A 21,338-nucleotide genomic window follows, 5' to 3' on the forward strand; every position below is an offset into this window, starting at 1 on the left:
ATTAAGTCTTAACACACAGTTGGACAGGTGTACCTAATAAAGTGGCCAGTGAGTGTGTGTGTGTATATATATATATATATATATATATATACACACAGTGGGGCAAAAAAGTATTTAGTCAGTCAGCAATAGTGCAAGTTCCACCACTTAAAAAGATGAGAGGCGTCTGTAATTTACATCATAGGTAGACCTCAACTATGGGAGACAAACTGAGAATAAAAAATCCAGAAAATCACATTGTCTGTTTTGTTTTCATTTTATTTGCATATTATGGTGGAAAATAAGTATTTGGTCAGAAACAAAATTTCATCTCAATACTTTGTGATATATCCTTTGTTGGCAATGACAGAGGTCAAACGTTTTCTGTAAGTCTTCACAAGGTTGCCACACACTGTTGTTGGTATGTTGGCCCATTCCTCCATGCAGATCTCCTCTAGAGCAGTGATGTTTTTGGCTTTTCGCTTGGCAACACGGACTTTCAACTCCCTCCAAAGGTTTTCTATAGGGTTGAGATCTGGAGACTGGCTAGGCCACTCCAGGACCTTGAAATGCTTCTTACGAAGCCACTCCTTCGTTGCCCTGGCGGTGTGCTTTGGATCATTGTCATGTTGAAAGACCCAGCCACGTTTCATCTTCAATGCCCTTGCTGATGGAAGGAGGTTTGCACTCAAAATCTCACGATACATGGCCCCATTCATTCTTTCATGTACCCGGATCAGTCGTCCTGGCCCCTTTGCCGAGAAACAGCCCCAAAGCATGATGTTTCCACCACCATGCTTTAAAGTAGGTATGGTGTTTGATGGATGCAACTCAGTATTCTTTTTCCTCCAAACGCGACAAGTTGTGTTTCTACCAAACAGTTCCAGTTTGGTTTCATCAGACCATAGGACATTCTCCCAAAACTCCTCTGGATCATCCAAATGCTCTCTAGCAAACTTCAGACGGGCCCGGACATGTACAGGCTTAAGCACTGGGACACGTCTGGCACTGCAGGATCTGAGTCCATGGTGGCGTAGTGTGTTACTTATGGTAGGCCTTGTTACATTGGTCCCAGCTCTCTGCAGTTCATTCACTAGGTCCCCCCGCGTGGTTCTGGGATTTTTGCTCACCGTTCTTGTGATCATTCTGACCCCACGGGGTGGGATTTTGCGTGGAGTACCAGATCGAGGGAGATTATCAGTGGTCTTGTATGTCTTCCATTTTCTAATTATTGCTCCCACAGTTGATTTCTTCACTCCAAGCTGGTTGGCTATTGCAGATTCAGTCTTCCCAGCCTTGTGCAGGGCTACAATTTTGTTTCTGGTGTCCTTTAACAGCTCTTTGGTCTTCACCATAGTGGAGTTTGGAGTCAGACTGTTTGAGGGTGTGCACAGGTGTCTTTTTATACTGATAACAAGTTTAAACAGGTGCCATTACTACAGGTAATGAGTGGAGGAAAGAGGAGACTCTTAAAGAAGAAGTTACAGGTCTGTGAGAGCCAGAAATCTTGATTGCTTGTTTCTGACCAAATACTTATTTTCCACCATAATATGCAAATAAAATGAAAAAAAACAGACAATGTGATTTTCTGGATTTTTTTTTCCTCAGTTTGTCTCCCATAGTTGAGGTCTACCTATGATGTAAATTACAGACGCCTCTCATCTTTTTAAGTGGTGGAACTTGCACTATTGCTGACTGACTAAATACTTTTTTGCCCCACTGTGTGTATATATATATATATATATATATATATATATATATATATATATATATATATATATATATATATATATATAGATCTAACACACAAATCTATATTGTTTTTCGTGTAAGTTTACATACACATGATTAAAATATTTTTCTGGTAAACTTGGGTAAATGTGGGAAAATATACTGTACCTACAACAAGTAAAAAAAAAAAAAAAAAAAAAGTGCTTAGTGCTGTAAATATGAATGCTTGTATAGTTTACATTAAGTCAATGGCATATATGGTGTTCCCACAAGTATCCAAATCAGTAAGCACTATATCTACATGAGTAAGCCAAGGCCTAAAGTTTTACAGTTATGCTCAAAAGTTTACATACCCCGGCAGAATTTTTGCTTTCTTGGCCTTTTTTCAGAGAATATGAATAATAAGACCAAAACTTTTTTTTCTCCGCTCATGGTTAGTGGCTGGGTGTAACCATTTGTTGTCAAACTACTGTGTTTTTCTGTTTTTAAATCGTAACAACAACCCAAAACATCCAAATGACCCTGATCAAGAGTTTACATACCCTGATGATTTTGGCCTGATAACATGCACAGAAGTTCACACAAATGGGTTTGAATGGCTACTTAAGGTAACATCCTCACCTGTGACCTGTTTGTAATCAGTATGTGCGTAAAAGCTGAGTGAGTTTCTGGGATCCAGACTGACTCTTGCATCTTTCATCCAGCCACTGACATTTCTGGATTGTGAGCCATGGGAAAAGCAAAAGAATTGTCAACGAATCTATGAGAAAAGGTAGTTGAACTGTATAAAACAGGAAAGGAACACAAAAAGATATCATTCAAACTGTGATGGAAAATCAGGGGCTCTGTAAAAACAAAACCACGGTCAGGTAGACCAACAAAAATGTCGTCCACAACTGCAAGCAAAATTTGTTCGGAATGCAAAGAAAAACCCACAAATAACATCAGTTGCAATACTGTACTCTCTGGAAACTAGCAGTGTGGCTGTTTCAAGATGTGCAATAAGGAGGCACTTGATGAAAAATGGGCTGCATGGTCGAGTCGCCAGAAGAAAGCCATTACTACGCAAATGCCACAAAGTGTCTCGCTTGCAATATGTAAAACAGCACAGAAACAAGCCTCAAAACTTCTGAAAGAAGGTAATTTGGAGTGATGAGACCAAAATCGAACTTTTGGGCCACAACGATAAATGTTACATTTGGAGACAGGCCAACAAGGTCTATGATGAAAGGAACACCACTCCTACTGTAAAGCATAGAGGTGGATCGCTGATGTTTTGGGGATGTGTGAGCTACAAAGGCACAGGAAACTTGGTCAAAGTTAAAGGAAAGATGAATGCAGCATGTCATGAGCAAATACTGGAGGCAAATTTGCAATCAGCCCGGAAGCTGAACATGGGATGTACTTGGATGTTCCAACATGACAGCGATCCAAAACACAAGGCCAAGTCGATCTGTCATTGGCTACAGCAAAACAAAGTGAAGGTTCTTTAGTGGCCATATCAGTCTCCTGACCTCAATATCATTGAGCCACTCTGGGGAGATCTCAAGCACGCAGTTCATGCTAGACAGCCCAGGAATTTACAGGAACTGGAGGCTTTTTGCCAAGAAGAGTGGGCAGCTTTACCATCTGAGAAAATAAAGAACCTTATCCACATCTACCACAAAAGACTTCAAGCTGTCATTGATGTTAGAAGGGGCAATACACAGTATTAAGAAATGGGGTATGTGAACTTTTGATCAGGGTCATTTGGATGTTTTGGGTTGTCATTTTGATACAGGAAAGATGTATATCTTTGTACCATGTTAGCCAGTAGATAGAAAAATATTCAGAATTGAGAGTCCTCAGTGGTTGATACATTTTAATGGCTATCTGAAAAGATCATAACAAATTGCAAGCTTTCGAGACTACTCAGGTCTCTTCATCAGGCATTGACTAATACAAAATCCAAAGAATCACATATTTATGCACAACACAGCACAGAAAAAATGCAATAGATAAGAAAAGTGACCTGAAGCAGAACTCTCATTATGGGGGAGTGACAGACAGTTATGGCCATAAATATTGGACCAGTTCATAGATAAGGAGTGGAAATTTTAATGTCCTGTCCTCTGGGGTCTGGTTCTGTGTTTTGATGCCCCCACAAGGTCTTGGGTTGTCATTATGATTTATAAAGAGAAAACACAGTAGTTTTGACAATAAATGGCTTCACCCAACCACTAACCATGAGTGGGGAAAAAGTTTTGATGTTATTCATATTCTCAGAAAAAAGGCCAAGAAAGCAAAAATTCTGCCGGGGTATGTAAACCTTTGAGCACAACTCTATATGATTACATAGTCTGTTACTGATATATAAAGTATGGTATGGTATTTTAAAATACAAGGACAAAACAGTTAGATCACAAAGTGCTTAGTGATATTAATGCCTGTTGGGTATAATGTATACTCAGTAGAGAAGTCAAGTGCTGCATAGATAGTTGCCTACATAAAGGCCATAGGAAATATAAATGCTGGCTTCGTCCCTCACCTGACGCGCGTTTCGTCTGTCTTCTTCCAAAATGAATGCAGCATCAGAACCTCCATCATGGCATGAATGCAGCCCCACAACTACTGTCTGTACATGAATTCAGCTCCAGAACAACCTCAGTACCTGCTCCCACACACTGCCCCTCTATAAAATACCCTCCCATGTACACTGCTCTTCACCAAAATATCCCCCTACAGCATAGCCCTAACAGGCAATCCCTGCATGTGCTGTGACTGTCAGACAGCCTCGAGATATGCAACTGCGGCAACTCGGGCATAGTATTCGAGCATGCCCTAGATACTGTATTAGCACTCGAGCATGCTTGGATAGCACCTTATGTGACATTTACTCTTTGTTGCCAGAAACCTCATTGACATGCTTTAGATCTAAGACACTGGGTAAGTATATACCATACTCGAGGACAGACCGCTAAGAAAATAAAAAAATCACATGCCAACATTTGTTTACAACTTCTGGTTTCCAGGCCCATGTCCTTTCCGGAGGTGCTGCATCCTCATCCTCATTGCTCCTTACTAGCCGAGACAGTTTTATCAGAATGCCAATGCACACTAGGTTCCGGTATGGCGTCGCGGAGTGAGGAGCCATATGGATGCCCACGTTATCTATTTGTACTTTTATAGCTCTCGCGACTAACCTTCTTTTGGTAGTTCTAGTTGTATATATCAATAAGCGTCATCAGTCTGGATTGCCCACTAGGTGCAATGACTGGAATGTATGTGGGTCCCCTTTTTGAAAAGAAGAGTTACAATATACATTGAGGCTGCCATCTGGAAATCTGGGATCTTTACTACAATAGGAAAGGACATAACACAAAAAAAAGTTGAGCCTTACTTATGTGGCTGGGAGACGCGCCCTTAGGGACAGAAGCAACTTGGCTCTTGTAGGCACATTGGCATCAATGAGGGAGTGTGGGTCTGAAGCGTGGGATGGGATTATGCCTGTGGACAAGGAAGACTAAAACTGGTGGGACTGTATCAGGACTGAGGGGCTTCATTTAAATTAATGAATGGATCACTCTGTTTTTGGGTCCATTTCTAACAAAAGAGGACATCAACATTCATCATCACATAACTCCGCACTGACAACTGGCCGTTTGGGCTCCTATTGCCAGTAATTCCTCTGGTTTGTTTTGCTAAGCGTAGCGTTTTCCCTGGAAGATGAGCTTGTTGTTTCATCCGTATTGACATAATTGTGCTGCCCCGTCTAGTATTTTTCCAATACGTCACCCAGCCAGCTTTTTGTAAATGTCACGGTAGAAGAGAAGACGAAAGGGTCCGGCGACTGCGATGACGTTGGATTGCGTTTTTCCTTTTGTCAGCTGCTTTCAGTGACAAGACGTTTTAAAATTGCGCAACCCTCTTTTTGTAAAAACAAATAAGTTTTAGATAACGAGGTTTTTTTAACATTTCAGGGAAGGAAAATTTGCCACGAGAGCAGAATTTTATTAGATCAGGCTGTCATGGTGGAAAGTCCGAAGCCTCATTTGTCTGAATTCAGTCTGGATTTAAAAGCTTATTACACTGAAGAAATCCATTAATTAAATGTAACGTTGTAGCTGTAGATGCTCAGTCCACACCGAGGACGTATCTTCAATAATGTCTAATAGGTTATTTGTGAATTAACCTGTAAGAAATAGACCCTGGCCTCGACTGATTGGATCCAAATAGAATTGTCTTCTGCTGGTCCCTTTAGTGCCCATCGTACAGTTCAGCTCAAGACGAATGATGGCTAGTTTTGGTAACGGCATTTAACCGTGAAAGTCAGTAGAGACAAAGATCGGGCATGTTGGATGACAACATGGCCAGTCAATTTGTCCTTACGATAATGGAAGCTGGCACCAGAGATGTCTGTCAATGTTCTCCCTATTGAGAACACATGCACACTGGGCCAAGCTGAGCATACGTGGAATAGCTGATAACCGAACGAGCCTTCGGCCCAATACAGTGTAGAATGTACACCACCTTTTATAGACTGGACCTACGGAAGCATCCTTTGTTAGTTCCAGCCTGCACCAGGACTTAGGTGTTGGCACCCTAGGCATCTGCTTAGGGTGGTGTAACAACTAGTCAGTGGTATGGCGCAATATTTAATACCCCTCTCAGATCTTCTGTTTAGCGCTAGCTTATCAGCCCTTCCATTGATGGTCCATACTTGGACAAAATGAAGCGTCCTTGACCCCTGACACAATGGGACATGCTAACGTGTCTGAGCCTGGTACATTAAAAAACTGCAAAATAATCACCCAAACTAATCACCTTGACGCGCGTTTCGTCCTCTTCTTCAGGGGGCGTCTATAGCCTTTGTGTCCCACAACAGAGGTTACCTAGTGATTTTTACCTGTGTGATTTTGCTGTTTACTAATTTTTAATCATGGAAAGTAAAATGATATTTTAAATAGTTTTTGAAGTTGTGCTTTTTCTGTTCACCTGTTATGATATTGATGGTGGAACAGATGGGTTTATACCAACTGTAAGGGACTATAATGGGTGTTGGGCTTTTTTTCATGCCCATGTATTGAAATTTATGAATGTTATGGTTAAAGTTTTAGACATTATTAATTTTTCTGTGCATCTGCAGTGGGAATCTTCCATGTCTACATGGAGTTTGTACGTTCTTCCCGTGTTTTATGTATTTGCCAAGTTCTTGCCTTGCCCCTGATAGGTTAAAGGGTTATTCCCAAAATAATTTATGGCTAACTTGTAATCCTTCTGTTTCTGAGGCGTCTTCTATTTTCAGCAGCCCTATAGACAAGGAATGGAGCGGAGTGCTGTACTCGTAGCTCCAGCAGTCCCATAGACAATAGGTGGAGCGGATGCCGAGCCTACTATCTTTCACTCCATCGAATATGGGATTCTGGATCAATAGAGGTCCCAAAGGTCAGACTGAGGCCATCAACAAATTTTCCCCTATTCTGTATATAGTGGATAACATTCTGTTTTGGGATTAAACCTTTAAATTGTAAGGAAGATTGTTGGCTCCAATGGAGACTGGCACCAGTGTGAGTGATGACCATCTCTTCCCCCACGCTGTGGAATACGGCACTGCGGTATGAATGAATTAAATAAGTAAATCTAAAGCCTCTAGACTATTTTATTTTCTACATTGCAGGTACTGTACAGATGAGATGCTACTGCGTGAGATGATGTCCAATCCCCTCTTGTCCAACTACGGAGTAATTATCATCGATGATGTCTACGAGCGCTTTGTATCTACTGATGTCCTCCTCGCTTTCCTTAAAGACATGCTTTTAGCTCGACCCGAACTGAAGGTTGTGATCATCTCCCCTCCTGAACTGTCTAGTAAAATAGTCTCATACTACGGAAACATTCCTCTCGTCGAGGTGGAAGGCACATGTTCAGCAGAAGTAGTATACACCTCTGCAATCCAACAAGACTATTTCCACGCGGCTTTAAGACTCCTTTATGAAATCCACCACACACAAGAGAAAGGGGACATTGTTGTCTTCTTGGCTTGTGAGCAAGTAAGTGGGTGTGAGTAGTTTCTGGGCTACTTCTATGCGTTTGATCACTTTGGGTCCTACTTTTTTTATATAAAGTTTTATGAGCAGGAAAAAAAATGACCTTATAATGCTTACAACTTTCTCCAAGGTTTCCTATTTTTTTTTTTTTCTTACTATTAAAGGAGCTCCAAAGTAGTTGTTTAAGTGGGGCTGAGAGAGATTGGGAACAATTTTTTTTTACAATTTTCCTCTATGTGTAACTAAAAAAAAACCAAAAACCTTTAACAAGATTTTGAAGAGTTTCCAATGACTTTCTTAGCAAGTGGTTCAGGTCTTAATTCTATAGAAGATGTTAGATGATCTGTCCATTGGACCCCAATAATTGGCATCTTGTGTTTTTCTAGTTCTAAGCAAGAGTTATCTCTTAAGGGACAACCTCTTCCCATGTCCCCTTTTGAGAAATCAATCAAGTAGGTCCCATCTAAAAGCTCAGCTGATGGGCATGGTAGCGCATGTTCTCCTAGGGAAATGCATAAGGGTATAACACGTAATGTAGTGATTATTGGGGGCATATCTGGTAAACTAGAATAAGTGTTAAAGATCTGAATAAGATGTTGCCGTATACCTTAAGTGGCAGTTTATCTCTCGTGAGAGCAAAGGATTGAGCATGTTGAAACTTAGCATGCCTGATCTTACACCCTTCTGGAGACGTTAAGAGGCGGAGGAGTTGGAGCACACTAGTCAACTAGTCTCGCTGAAATCTTGCAGGTTTGGCCACTATTCATCTAATAGGGTTTAACTGTCACATGTGATAATATTTTTCTAGTTTCATTAAAAAATTTCCACCCTTCGCTTTCTACAGCCTCTGTGTTGCACTGTCCATTTCCTGGCTGCTGAATGAGTTAACTGAGAATCCATCAGTCAAGCCCGCTATACCGGTCTAAGGGAGGGGGGGAGTTTTTAGCTCTTATCTGCTTCTTTAAACTGATTTATGGCCACTGACCTCATCAAAGTTGGATGCGTAGGGGAAACAAAGAGCCTGTAAAAGGCAAACTGTGCAAAGTGATCAATAATCCCAATTGCAAAAAATGATTTTTGCATGCATTTAAATGAGGGGGGGAAAAAAGGTGCACCAACCCCTTTTTAATATCAACAGTAGTACATTTTTGGAATTCAACAAAAAGCGTTTAATCTGCCTGCAGTGCCTCCGCAGGGAAGGTGAAGCATTACATGTTTTCACAACTCTGCAAACTCTCTGGTGCAGGAAGGAACAACCTTTTTTTGAGCTTATATAAAAGTTACCTAAACTTTTTATTTTTATTTTTTAGAAATTTTTCTCCCAGATACTAATTTTTAATTATTTTCAGGAAATCAAACAGGCCTATGAAATGATCCACCAGGAGACTATACACCCAAATCCTAAAGTAGGTGAATTGCTTCCAATTCCACTGTACCCTCATCAAAGCCTTCCGCAATACTTGCCATACGAGGGGCTGGATTATGGATGTAAAGACCACAGGAGGAAAGTGGTGCTAACGACCAGTCTTGGCGAGTCCCTCGTCTGGATGAGCAACGTTCACTTTGTCATTGATGTTGGAGTGGAGCGGAGAAAGGTAAAGGCCAGATTTAATTTTTTTTCCTATTGCGTCTCCCAAAAAAAAAAAAAAAAAAAAATCTCCCAGGTTCGATCCAAGCCTTGCAAAATAACGTCTTACTGTGTGTTCTGCTCTCCTGCATCTCCTTCTGTAGCTGCCAGATGCTTACAGTGCCGTAGTCTGTGTCCAAACTCTGCCCCGGCTATTAGCTATGTAATGGCAAGCAATCCAAGCACAGATGAATGCCATCTTTACAGCCGCTATACTGCAATTTTATTTTTTTTACGCTACACCATTAAGATGTTCCAGTGTACAATATTCTTGTGGTTATTTTTTTTCATTTTATTTTTATTTTTTTTGCGCACCCATAGTCTTGAATATGTGACTCTCAGTAGATTTATTTATTTTCACTAGCAGATTTGATTCTTGAAAGTAAAACAAAAAAATAAAAACAAAGCATATCTGAACATGCCAAATGAACAATATTGGTCATATTTTTTTCATGAAAAAATAAATGGTCTTATGAACGTAGCCTTAGGGAGTGGAGTATTAGGTCGGGGTCACACTACCGTGTGTGATGCGAGAAACTCGCACGAGTCTCTCGCATCAACACCTGGCGCTGCCGCCGGCACTCGGACCGGAGCTGCATGTATTTCTATGCAGCCGCAGGTCCGGTCCTTAGTGCCGGTGGCAGCGCTGGGTGTTAATGCGAGAGACTCGTGCTAGTTTCTCGCATCACACACGGCAGTGTGATCCCGGCCTTCGTTAAGGCAGCTTGACTCCTTAATGGCGCAGCCAATTTGCACTTTTGTCCTTTTCGCTTCTTCCTTCGTTTTCAAGAGACAGAACTTTTATATTCTGTCTGTCAACTTCACCGCATGAGGGTTTTTTGTTTTTTTGCAATGAGTTGTCATTTTAAATTACAACATTTTATTTTAAAACATAAGGTCTGATTTACTATTTGCGTTTGTTTTTTTGTTTTTTTTTATGATCCGTTGATGTGGTTTTTTTTGTTTTTATTTTTGTTTGTTTTAGGCAAATTCTCCAGAATGTTGCACATGGATCATGCATTTTGCCCCAAGTAAAAATATTCTGTTCCAAATTTTGAGCAACAATTCCTGCCAGTTACAAAATTACACCAGAGGAGAAGGACATTTGCACAAAAATTTTGTGACTTAGTCACAATTGAAGAATCAGCCCAAAACATAGAGAACACCAAACTGTGCCCAAAATGACAAACTTTAAAAAAAGAAAAAAAAGATGAACACATATAACATAGACTTTTAAAAGTGTGTAAATTAAAAAGAAAAGGTGCAAATGAAAAATGGGCAAAAAATGCAAAAAACTAAAAAAAAGAAAAAATGTGCAAAATATTATTATTAATAATAATAATTTGAGCCCATACTGCACTGAAAAATGGGGGAAAATTATGGTGAAATGTTGTAAACAAAAAAAATGCAGTTTGTAAACTGCTTTTGCAACATTCTTTATACTGTAAAAATTACCTACTAACCTAATTCTCCAGGACAGTACAATTATGGAGATGACAAACTTGAAGATTATTATATTTTATTTACTCTTTCGCCTCATTGGGGGACACAGAACCATGGGTGTTATGCTGCTGTCCACTAGGAGGCGACACTATGCATAATCTGAAAAAGATTAACTTTGGCTCCTCCTCTGCAGTATACACCCCTGGACGGCGTCGGCCTTCTCCAGTTTTTGCTTAGTGTCGCAAGGAGTCACACCTGAAGATTTTTTTTTTTTTTTTCTCCCATTTTTTTCTTCGACGGATTACAGATGAAGAAAAGTGGGTCTCCAGCGAGACTCCCAGCATGGCTCCTTCCTTGGCCCCCTATTTTGGGGTGCCCAGTTGAAGTGGAGATGGCTATTCCCCATGTTGCTCCTTCCCCAGTCCCTCGGGTACTGGTTCGAAGTCGAGACCCCCCTCCTTCCCCAACCCCTTTGGGGTCTGGGTCGAGGCGAGGATGAAGGCCCCTGATGGTGACAGATGCATCCTTCGTAATCCCCTTCTGGGGGCATTAAGTTGAGACACATCAGGTAGGGTCTATATATGGCAGCATTCTGCAGCTAAACAGCCGGGGACCCCAGCCCTGCTGCGGGCTAATGTTGAGGCCGGGGGAAAGTGCAGGCAGACATGGCACATACAGAGACAGGGCTCCCTGTGCCCCTGTCTCTGCGGCAGCACCGGCTCCATAGTGTCTCAGGGGGACCCCCCATACGGACACCGCTATCGCTACTGGCCCCACCGCTATTCTGCCTCCCGATCCGGGGGGGTCAGGTTCAGATCCGACCCCCTCCCAGACATCCACGCCGCCCTGGAGCCCTCCTCGGCATCAGGACTCTAATTTAGACCGCGGCTTCGGCCTAGCTGAAGCTGCCGCCTTCTCCCCGCCCCCCGGATGACGATTTTGACACTTTATAGTGTCATAGAAGGGGCGGATCGAGGCAGAAAGGGCGCGTTTTTACATAGCCCTGCGAGCCCTTTTCAGCTCTCCGCCCCCTTCTCCTCCTCAGCATCCCGGTGGCCATCTTTGGACGCAAGCCATCTGTCAGGACGCCCACAGCAACGTCAGCAGTCTCCGGGGGGCACAGGACTGTGATTTGTCGGCGCTGGACCTAGGGGCACACTGGTGGGGTAAGATCACAGCTGGGTTCTCTTTACTCTGCTGTGAATCCACATTACCTATAAGGCGCTCCTATAGGTTTCCTCTGCGTAGTCACCTCTGTAAGGTCCCTAATAGCCAGCCTCTGTGAACTATGCCGGGCTCAAGAAAGAGAACCAGACAGGACTGTTTTTATGCATTCTGCACAGCCTGCAAAACCACCCTCCCCAGTGGCAGCACGTACCCGCATTGCCGGGATTGCATCCTAAACACTGGGTCTGAAACCCAGGAAGCCCCTACCAATGCTTCTGCGTCTGCTACCACGCCGGAATGGGCTACTCTGATGTCGCAGTCTATGACACAGTCCTTAGATAACCTAACCTCCACACTGCTGCAGGGTCGTGTCTCGGCTATGAACGTTACCCAGCAAAAGGATAGCTTGTCTCGGGAACATGCTATTTCCGACGCTCACAGACAAAAGCGGACCCACAGGTCGCGATCATCTGCGTCATCCCATAGCACACGGTCATCACCCTCCAGGGGGAGACACCGTGATTACAGGTCTCCTACACCGTCCCCTAACAGTGACAGACAACGCAGATCTCCACGGCGATCCCCAACCACAGCAGACCTCCACCCCAGCTCGCCCACCAGGGAACGCCTTAGTGACATGCAGGATTCGGAAGGTGTCTGTGACTCTGACTCAGACAACGAAACGGAGAGGTCTGCGGTACCTTGTCCCCCTAGCAATACAGCGCTAGTTGAGGACATAGTCTCTTCCATCCATCGGGTGCTGGAAATCTCTGATCCAACCCCTGAAGTCCCAGAACACAAGATTTCCTTTGAAAGTGTCCTGAAACCACCCAAGGTCTTTCCTAATCACCCGGAGTTTCAGATGATACTTGCTAAGCAGTTTTCCCAGCCTGAGAAGAAATTTACCAATCGCAAATATTTGAAAGCGAGGTACCCCTTCCCACAGAAGGACACCAAGGGGTGGACAGATCCACCCGAAGTGGACCCCCCAGTCTCTAGGCTAGCAGCACAGACCCTACTCTCACTACCAGATGGCTCAACCCTCAGGGACGCAGCAGACCGGCAGGTAGAACGCATGGCTCGTTCAGTTTTCGAAGTGGCAGGGGCCTCTTTGGCTCCCGCGTTCGCTTCAGTCTGGGCGGCCAAAGCCATTTTGGCCTGGGCCAAAACATTGCAAGACGGTCTTCAAGCTTCAAATCCCATGCTTTTGGACCAAGCGGTTCAAATAGCAGTGGTAGCAGATTACATGCTTCATGCAGCCCTGGGACTCTGCAAGAGGGGTAGCGGGGATAGCAGCAAACGCTATCACTATCCGGCGTATCCTCTGGCTGTGGGAATGGAAGGCCGATGCAGCCTCAAAGTCCCTCAGGCATCTTCCATACCTTAGTGGACGACTTTTTGGTGAAAAGTTGGACACAATGAAATCCAATGCCACTAGGGGAAAGAGTACTTCTCTCACTCAGCTGAAACCTAAGCGCACACTAAAACGACGTAACCAAACACGGTTCCGATCCTTTCGGAATTCTTCGGGCTGGTCCGTCTCTCGCCCAGCACAAAATCGGAACCGCTCTCCACGCAGGGACAACCCACGGGCAGCGCAGAGGCCGGACAGGACCTGGCAGTAGAAAGCAGGCCAGGCGAAACCCAAGGGAGGAAAACCTCAGAACTTCGTCTCATCATGACTCACGAACTCCGGAAGACAACCCACCAGTAGGCGGATGACTTCTACTCTTTCAGCAAGTCTGGCTGCCTATTACAGATCACAGGTGGGTCAGGGAAATAGTGTCTTCCGGATACAAGATAGAGTTCACTTCCAGTCCACCAAACTTGTTCTTCCCCTCTGTTTCACCAAAACCGCCAGACAAGGCTCGTGCCTTCCACCAAGCAGTCTCCTCTCTCCTTCAAGCAGGAGTCGTAGTACTGGTTCCCGCGACCGAACGCTTCCGAGGGTTGTACTCCAATCTACAGTATTCGTAGTCCCCAAGAAAGGAGGCAGCGTCCGGCCCATACTAGACTTAAAACAACTCAACAAATATGTACGGGTCTGTCATTTTCGCATGGAGTCCCTTCGGTCCATCATTGCGTCCATGGAGCAGGGACAATATCTCGCCTCCATAGACATACAAGACGCATACCTGCATATACCAATTGCTCCCGCCCATCAAAGATTTCTCAGGTTCACGATCAACCAGGACCACTACCAGTTCGTGGCTCTCCCTTTCGGACTCGCCACAGCTCCCAGAACGTTTACCATGATCATGGCAGCCACCATGGATGTTCTACACTCCAGAGGCATTGTAGTCGTTCCATACCTGGACGACCTTCTCATCAAGGCTTCCACCTTCAAGGACTGCGAGGTCAGCGTCTCAATCACAGTCGACACTCTGAGTTGCCTGAGCTGGTTATTCAACTTACAAAAGTCATCAACTACCCCGAGTCAGTCCCTGACCTTCCTTGGGATGCTATTCGACACCTCCAGGGGTCTGGTGCTCCTTCCCAGGGACAAGGCACTGGCTCTCCGTCTGGGAGTTCGCATACTCCTCCGCAATCCTCCCCAATCTCTCCGGTTTGCCATGAGAGTCCTCGGCAGGATGGCAGCAGCAATGGAGGCGGTACCATTTGCCCAGTTTCACCTCGGGCCTCTTCAACTAGCCATCCTCAAGTCTTGGGACAGGAATCCCTTCTCCCTCGACAGGCAGTTCCGACTGACATCGTCAACCAGAAGGTCCCTACACTGGTGGCTCAAGCCAACTTTGCTTGCAAGGGGCAAATCCTTTCTCTCAGGTCAATGGCAGTTCCTGACCACCGATGCAAGCCTGACAGGTTGGGGTGCGGTGCACCTACATCACAGGGTACAAGACAAGTGGTCACCCGCGGAAGCGACCTTGCCCATCAATCTCCTGGAAATTCGGGCTGTCTTCCTGGCACTGAGAGCCTTTCATCACTTGCTGGCAGCCTCTTATATCAGGATACAGTCGGACAATGCCACGGCGGTGGCATATGTGAATCACCAAGGCGGGACCCGCAGTGCCCAGGCGATGAGAGAAGTGGCACATATACTTCACTGGGCGGAAGACGCGAGGTCGGTACTCTCTGCGGTCCACATTCCGGGTGTGGACAACTGGGAAGCCGACTTCCTCAGCAGACAACGAATGGACTCGGAGGAGTGGTCTCTCCATCCCGAAATTTTTCACCAGATCTGCCATCGCTGGGGGACCCCGGACGTGGACCTAAAGGCATGCCATCTCAATGCCAAGGTCTCCAATTTCATGACCAGGACCCGCGGTCGCTCGGAGCGGATGCCCTGGTTCAGGACTGGACCCAGTTCCAGCTTCTGTACATTTTTCCACCCCTCCCCCTAATCTCCAGGGTCGTGAGGAAGATCAAACAAGAGAGAGTTCCAACCATCCTCATCGCGCCGGACTGGCCCAGACGTACATGGTACGCTGACATCGTACAACTTACAGCAGACGCCCCCTGGCGTCTCCCCGACCGTCACGACCTTCTGTCACAAGGTCCGTTCTACCATCAGAACTCAGGGGCTCTCAATTTGACAGCGTGGCCCTTGAAACCTGGGTTCTAACCCAGGCAGGGCTCTCATCGGATGTCATTACGACCATGATCAGGGCAAGGAAGCCAGCCTCCGCCAAGATTTATCACCGTACCTGGAGAGCTTTCTTTACCTGGTGTTAATCTCGCGGACAGGTCCCACTCCCGTATTCCCTCCCGAAGGTACTCGGTTTTCTTCAATCAGGCCTGGACGCCAGGCTATCCCTAGACTCGGTCAGGTGTCAGCGCTTTCAGTGCTTTTCCTAAGGCGTATTGCTAACAGGCCGCAAGTAAGGACTTTTTCTCCAGGGAGTTTCCTGATTAGTTCCTCCCTACAGACGTCCACTGGAAACGTGGGACCTCAACCTTGTCCTGACAGCATTGCAGGCACCACCTTTCGAGCCCCTTAAGGAAGTCCCACTCCGCATTTTGTCGCAGAAGGTGGTTTTTCTGGTGGCAATCACCTCGCTGCGCAGGGTGTCTGAATTGTCAGCACTTTCCTGCAGACGGCCTTTCCTAGCCTTCCACCAGGACAAGGTGGTTCTCCGTACAGTACCATCCTTCCTTCCGAGACCCAGACCCAGAGAAACAGGAGGATCAGGAGGCAGTCAGCACCCATACTGCTCAGAAACCAGTACCAGGCTCTCACGCAGGAAAACGATGAAGAAATACATCAGGATAAGACTTTGCCCACAAACAGCAACCTTGTACGCCTTCAGAGTCCTCCTGGATGGAGAAAGAAAAATGTTGTGAAGAAGAAACGGAGAGTGGTGGTCATGGGGGATTCCCTGTTGAGAGGAACAGAGGCCGCTATCTGCAGACCGGATATAACTTCAAGAGAAATGTGCTGTCTTCCAGGTGCAAAAATTAAAGATGTGTCTGACAGGATATCAGGACTCTTCAGACCTACAGCTGACTACCCATTCCTGCTACTACATGTGGGGACAAATGACACCGCAAGAAACGACCTGGAAACCATCTGCAGAGACTTTGAAGACTTAGGCAAGAAAGTGAAAGAACTGGGAGCGCAGGTGGTCCTCTCTTCCATTCTCCCAGTGGATGGCCATGGAACAAGGAGGTGGAATAAGATTCTGCAGGTGAACAACTGGCTACGTTGATGGTGCCGTCAGCAACGATTTGGATTTCTGGATCACGGAGTGAACTACTTATACGATGGACTACTTGCTAGAGATGGGGTGCACCTTACGAAGACTGGAAAGCATGTATTTGGAAGTCGCCTTGCTACACTTGTAAGGAGAGCTTTAAACTAGAACAACATGGGAAGGGAAGCAAAAGACCAGAAAAAGCCATACACCTGACAAATGCTATTGAGAACTCTGCTATTAGAAGTGGAAAGGAAGAACAAAGACGAAAGAATCTAATTAATAAAAATATTGGAGAAAGAGAAACCAATCACAAACTAAAATGCTTCTATACTAATGCACAAAGCATGGGCAACAAACAAGGAGAATTGGAACTACTAACACAGGAAAAGAAATATGATGTCATTGGAATCACTGAAACTTGGTGGGACAATACACATGATTGGAATACAAGACTAGAAGGATACAACTTATTTGCAAGAAACAGACTTGATAAACGAGGAGGGGGTGTCGCATTGTATGTTAGAAACACGTATATCTGCACAGAGATTGAAGCTTCAGAGACTGGGAGTTCTGTGGAAACTGTTTGGGTAAGAATACAAGGACAGAACAATGGAAAGGACACCATTGTAGGCATTTACTACAGGCCGCCTGTGCAAGCTGAAGATATGGATGAACTCTTTATGCATCAAATGGCCACGTTCTCCAAAAAATATGACATAGTTGTCATGGGAGATTTCAACTATCCAGACATTTGTTGGGAATCTCTCTCAGGCAAAACTAACAGGTCAAGGAAATTCTTATCCTCTCTTGCTGACAACTTTATCTTCCAAAAGGTAAGGGAGAAAACAAGGGGAACTGCTACCTTGGATCTAATCCTTATAAACAGGGAGGAAATGGTTGAGGAGGTAAAAGTGGCTGGGACCCTAGGAGGTAGTGACCATGCTATTTTAGAATTTTGGATAACTAGAGGCGGAAGACCTGTGAAGACTCAGATGTCAAGGTTAGATTTCAGAAAGGCAGATTTTAAGGGATTCAGAAAGAGAATTGGAGGGATCCAATGGCTGGATATCCTAAAAGACAAAAATGTCCAGGAGGGATGGGAAATCTTGAAAAATGAAATTCTCAAAGCACAGTTGTTAACAATTCCGAAAAGAGGGAAGAATAGGAAGCATTTAAGGAAACCAGGAAGGATGAACACAGAACTTAAGCACATGCTAAAAAGGAAGAAAAAAATGTTTATACAATGGAAAGAGGGAGGCATATCTAAAGAAGAATATAATGCTGTCTGCAGAACCTGCAGGGCACAAATCAGATTAGCTAAAGCTGAAAATGAATTGAGGCTTGCAAGAGATGTCAAAAACAATAATAAAGGATTTTGGGGATATGTCAAAAGTAAAAGAAAAGTCAAAGATGCTATAGGATTTTTACAGGATGAAAATGATGAAATGGTAAGACAGGATGTTGAGAAGGCTGAACTTTTAAATTCCTATTTTGCATCTGTTTTCTCTCAGAAAGGAAATGTAACATCAACTGTTATTCACTGTCCTATTAAGGGAATAGAAGAATCCAGGATATCTATAAACAGAAAGATAGTGAGGAAACACTTAGCTAACCTAAATGAATTCAAGTCTCCAGGTCCAGATGAATTACACCCCAGAGTACTGAAGGAGATAGCAGAAGAAATTTATGAACTCCTCTCCATAATCTTTGAAAATTCTTGGAGAACAGGAGAAGTGCCAGAAGACTGGAGAAGAGGAAATGTTGTTCCTATCTTCAAAAAGGGGAAGAAGGTGGACCCAGGGAACTATAGGCCGGTGAGTCTGACTTCTATACCAGGAAAGATCTTTGAACAAATTATTAAACAACATGTATGTCAATACCTGGATAAGAATGAAGTGATTAAACAGAGTCAGCATGGGTTTGTAACTAATAAGTCATGTCAGACTAACTTAATTTCCTTCTATGATGGTATCACTGATTGGGTGGATCAAGGAAATGCTGTAGATATAGTATATCTTGACTTCAGCAAAGCATTTGACAAAATCTCTCATACAATCCTTATTGAAAAAATGACTAAGTATGGAATGGACAAGGCAACTGTTAGGTGGATTCATAACTGGCTTAGTGATCGGACCCAAAGAGTGGTCGTAAATGGCTGCACATCCAGTTGGAAGAATGTCTCAAGTGGGGTACCACAGGGCTCTGTCCTGGGCCCTGTATTGTTCAACATCTTTATCAACGATTTAGATGAAGGAATTTAGGGTAAACTGATTAAATTTGCTGATGACACAAAGCTAGGAGGGATAGCTAATACTAGAGAAGAGAGAGAGAGGATTCAAAAAGATTTAAATAAACTGGAGAAGTGGGCAGCAACTAACAGAATGGTTTTTAACAGGGAGAAATGCAAAGTACTACATCTGGGCAATAAAAATGAAAAAAGCATATATAGAATGGGAGGAATAGGGCTAAGTGACAGCACATGTGAAAAAGACTTGGGTATACTAATAGATCACAGACTGAATATGAGTCAACAGTGTGATGCAGCAGCAAAAAAGGCAAATGCAATTCTAGGATGTATTAACAGAAGCATACAGTCTAGATCACGTGAAGTCATTATTTCCCTCTACTCCTCTTTGGTCAAACCTCATCTGGAATATTGTGTCCAGTTTTGGGCACCACATTTTAAAAAAGACATCAACAAACTGGAGCAAGTTCAGAAAAGAGCGACCAGAATGGTGACCGGTCTGCAAACCCTGTCTTATGAGGAAAGGTTGCAGGATTTGGGAATGTTTAGTTTGCAAAAGAGAAGACTGAGAGGAGACTTAATAGCTGTCTACAAATATCAAAAGGGCTGTCACATTGTAGAAGGATCAACTTTATTCTCATTTGCACAAGGAAAGACTAGAAGCAATGGGATGAAACTGAATGGGAGGAGACACAGATTAGATATTAGAAAAAACTTTTTGACAGTTAGAGTGATCAATGAGTGGAACAGGCTGCCACGAGAAGTGGTGAGTTCTCCTTCAATGGAAGTCTTCAAACAGAGGCTGGACAGACATCTGACTGGGATGATTTAGCGAATCCTGCTTTGAGCAGGGGGTTGGACCAGATGGCCCAGGAGGTCCCTTCCAACTCTACGATTCTATGATTCTATGAAGGTTGTGTCCAACTTCCACCTCAATGAGGAAATTTCACTGCCATCCCTTTGCCCGGTTCCGGTTCATAGAGTGGAGAAGGCTCTGCATACGCTTGACCTCGTAAGGGCATTGCGTATATACGTGTCTAGGACTGCACCATTCCGGAAGTCTGATTCCCTTTTCTTTCTTACGGAAGGCGTTCGCAATGGTCTGCCGGCTTCCAAAGCTACCCTTGCCAAGTGGATCAAATCCACCACACAAGAGGCTTACCGACTGAACAATTCTCTTCTGGCCGGTATCACGGCACACTCTACGCGGGCAGTAGGGGCCTCCTGGGCCATTCGGCACCAGGCTTCGGCACAACAAGTGTGTAAGGCGGCTACTTGGGCTAGCCTGCACACGTTTACGAAACACTACAGTGTTCATACCCAGTCCTCAGCGGATGCGAGCCTGGGTTGTGCAGGCGGCAGTGCCTCAAGTTTAGGCTCCCGCTAGCACAATATTCGTCCTTTGCTTCCCACCCAGGGACTGCTTTGGGACGTCCCATGGTTCTGTGTCCCCCAATGAGGCAACAGAGTAAAGGAGATTTTTGTGTACTCACCGTAAAATCTTTCTCATGGCCTCTAATTGGGGGACACAGCTCCCACCCTGTTGCCCTTACGGGCCGTTGTTTACGGTTGCGTTCTCGTATTGTTCTTTGAGCTCATACATAGCCTTCTTACAGGCATGGTTATGTTGTTTCTGTTACGTTCCTCCTAATGCTTTTGCACAAAACTGGAGAAGGCTGACGCCGTCCAGGGGTGTATACTGCAGAGGAGGAGCCATAGTTAATCTTTTTCAGATTATGCATAGTGTCGCCTCCTAGTGGACAGCAGCATAACACCCATGGTTCTGTGTCCCCCAATTAGAGGCTAAGGCTAGTTTCACATTAGCGTTTTTTTGCGCAGCGCATCGTGCGCATAAAAAACGCAAAGAAAAACGCAAAACAAATGTGCGTTTTTTTTTCTTCATGCGCACGCTGATGCGTCAAAATAACGCAGTGTTACTTGCGTTTTACATGCGTTTTTGCATGCGGTTGCGTTTTTTATGCGCATGCGTTTTTAGGTGTGACATTTCACAATAGCAAAATCTTTGACCACCAATGGGTCACCAGTGGGCGTGTTTCATTGGAATGTTTTATAGACCCTGTACTGCTGAATTCATCAGATTTTGCTGCTGTTTCCGGTGTCAAGATGGACTTGCGTCTGGATAATTTCCGCTTCAAGCTGGATCTTGACATTGCGCTGTCTCAGGCGTATGTCTTTTGTTGCCAGCAAGAAAGGGAGAGGGAGAGACAGCAGAGACGGCAGCGGCGTAGGTTTTGGAGACATCCAATCATCGAACTCCGGCCAAGCCGTGGAGCATATCACACGCTGTACAGCGAGCTACAGGAAAACCCGGAGAAATTTGCTGACTATACACGGATGTCCCAGGAAAGCTTCCTTGACTTGCTGGGTATGGTTGAAGGAAACATCCGGAGAAGGGACACTCAGCTCCGGCGTGCCATTCCTCCCGAAGAAAGGCTCCTTGTCAC

The 21,338-nt window shown here is 44.6% G+C and overlaps 1 protein-coding gene across 4 annotated transcripts in view; it reads left to right on the forward strand.

Moving 5' to 3' along the window:
• Positions 1-21,338, forward strand: part of DHX32 (DEAH-box helicase 32 (putative)) — a 98,087-nt gene that overhangs the window by 40,080 nt on the left and 36,669 nt on the right. For all 4 annotated transcript variants that reach the window (XM_073552761.1, XM_073552760.1, XM_073552763.1 and 1 more), the window contains 2 exons: positions 7,367-7,739; positions 9,086-9,331. In XM_073552761.1, coding sequence (XP_073408862.1) covers positions 7,367-7,739; positions 9,086-9,331 — 619 coding nt within the window. The remainder of the gene's footprint in view (positions 1-7,366; positions 7,740-9,085; positions 9,332-21,338) is intronic.

The sequence above is a fragment of the Dendrobates tinctorius genome, unplaced genomic scaffold (assembly GCF_039654945.1).
Source record: "Dendrobates tinctorius isolate UK_male_01 unplaced genomic scaffold, ASM3965494v1 ptg000196l, whole genome shotgun sequence".
In the NCBI taxonomy this organism is placed as follows: Eukaryota; Metazoa; Chordata; class Amphibia; order Anura; family Dendrobatidae; genus Dendrobates; species Dendrobates tinctorius.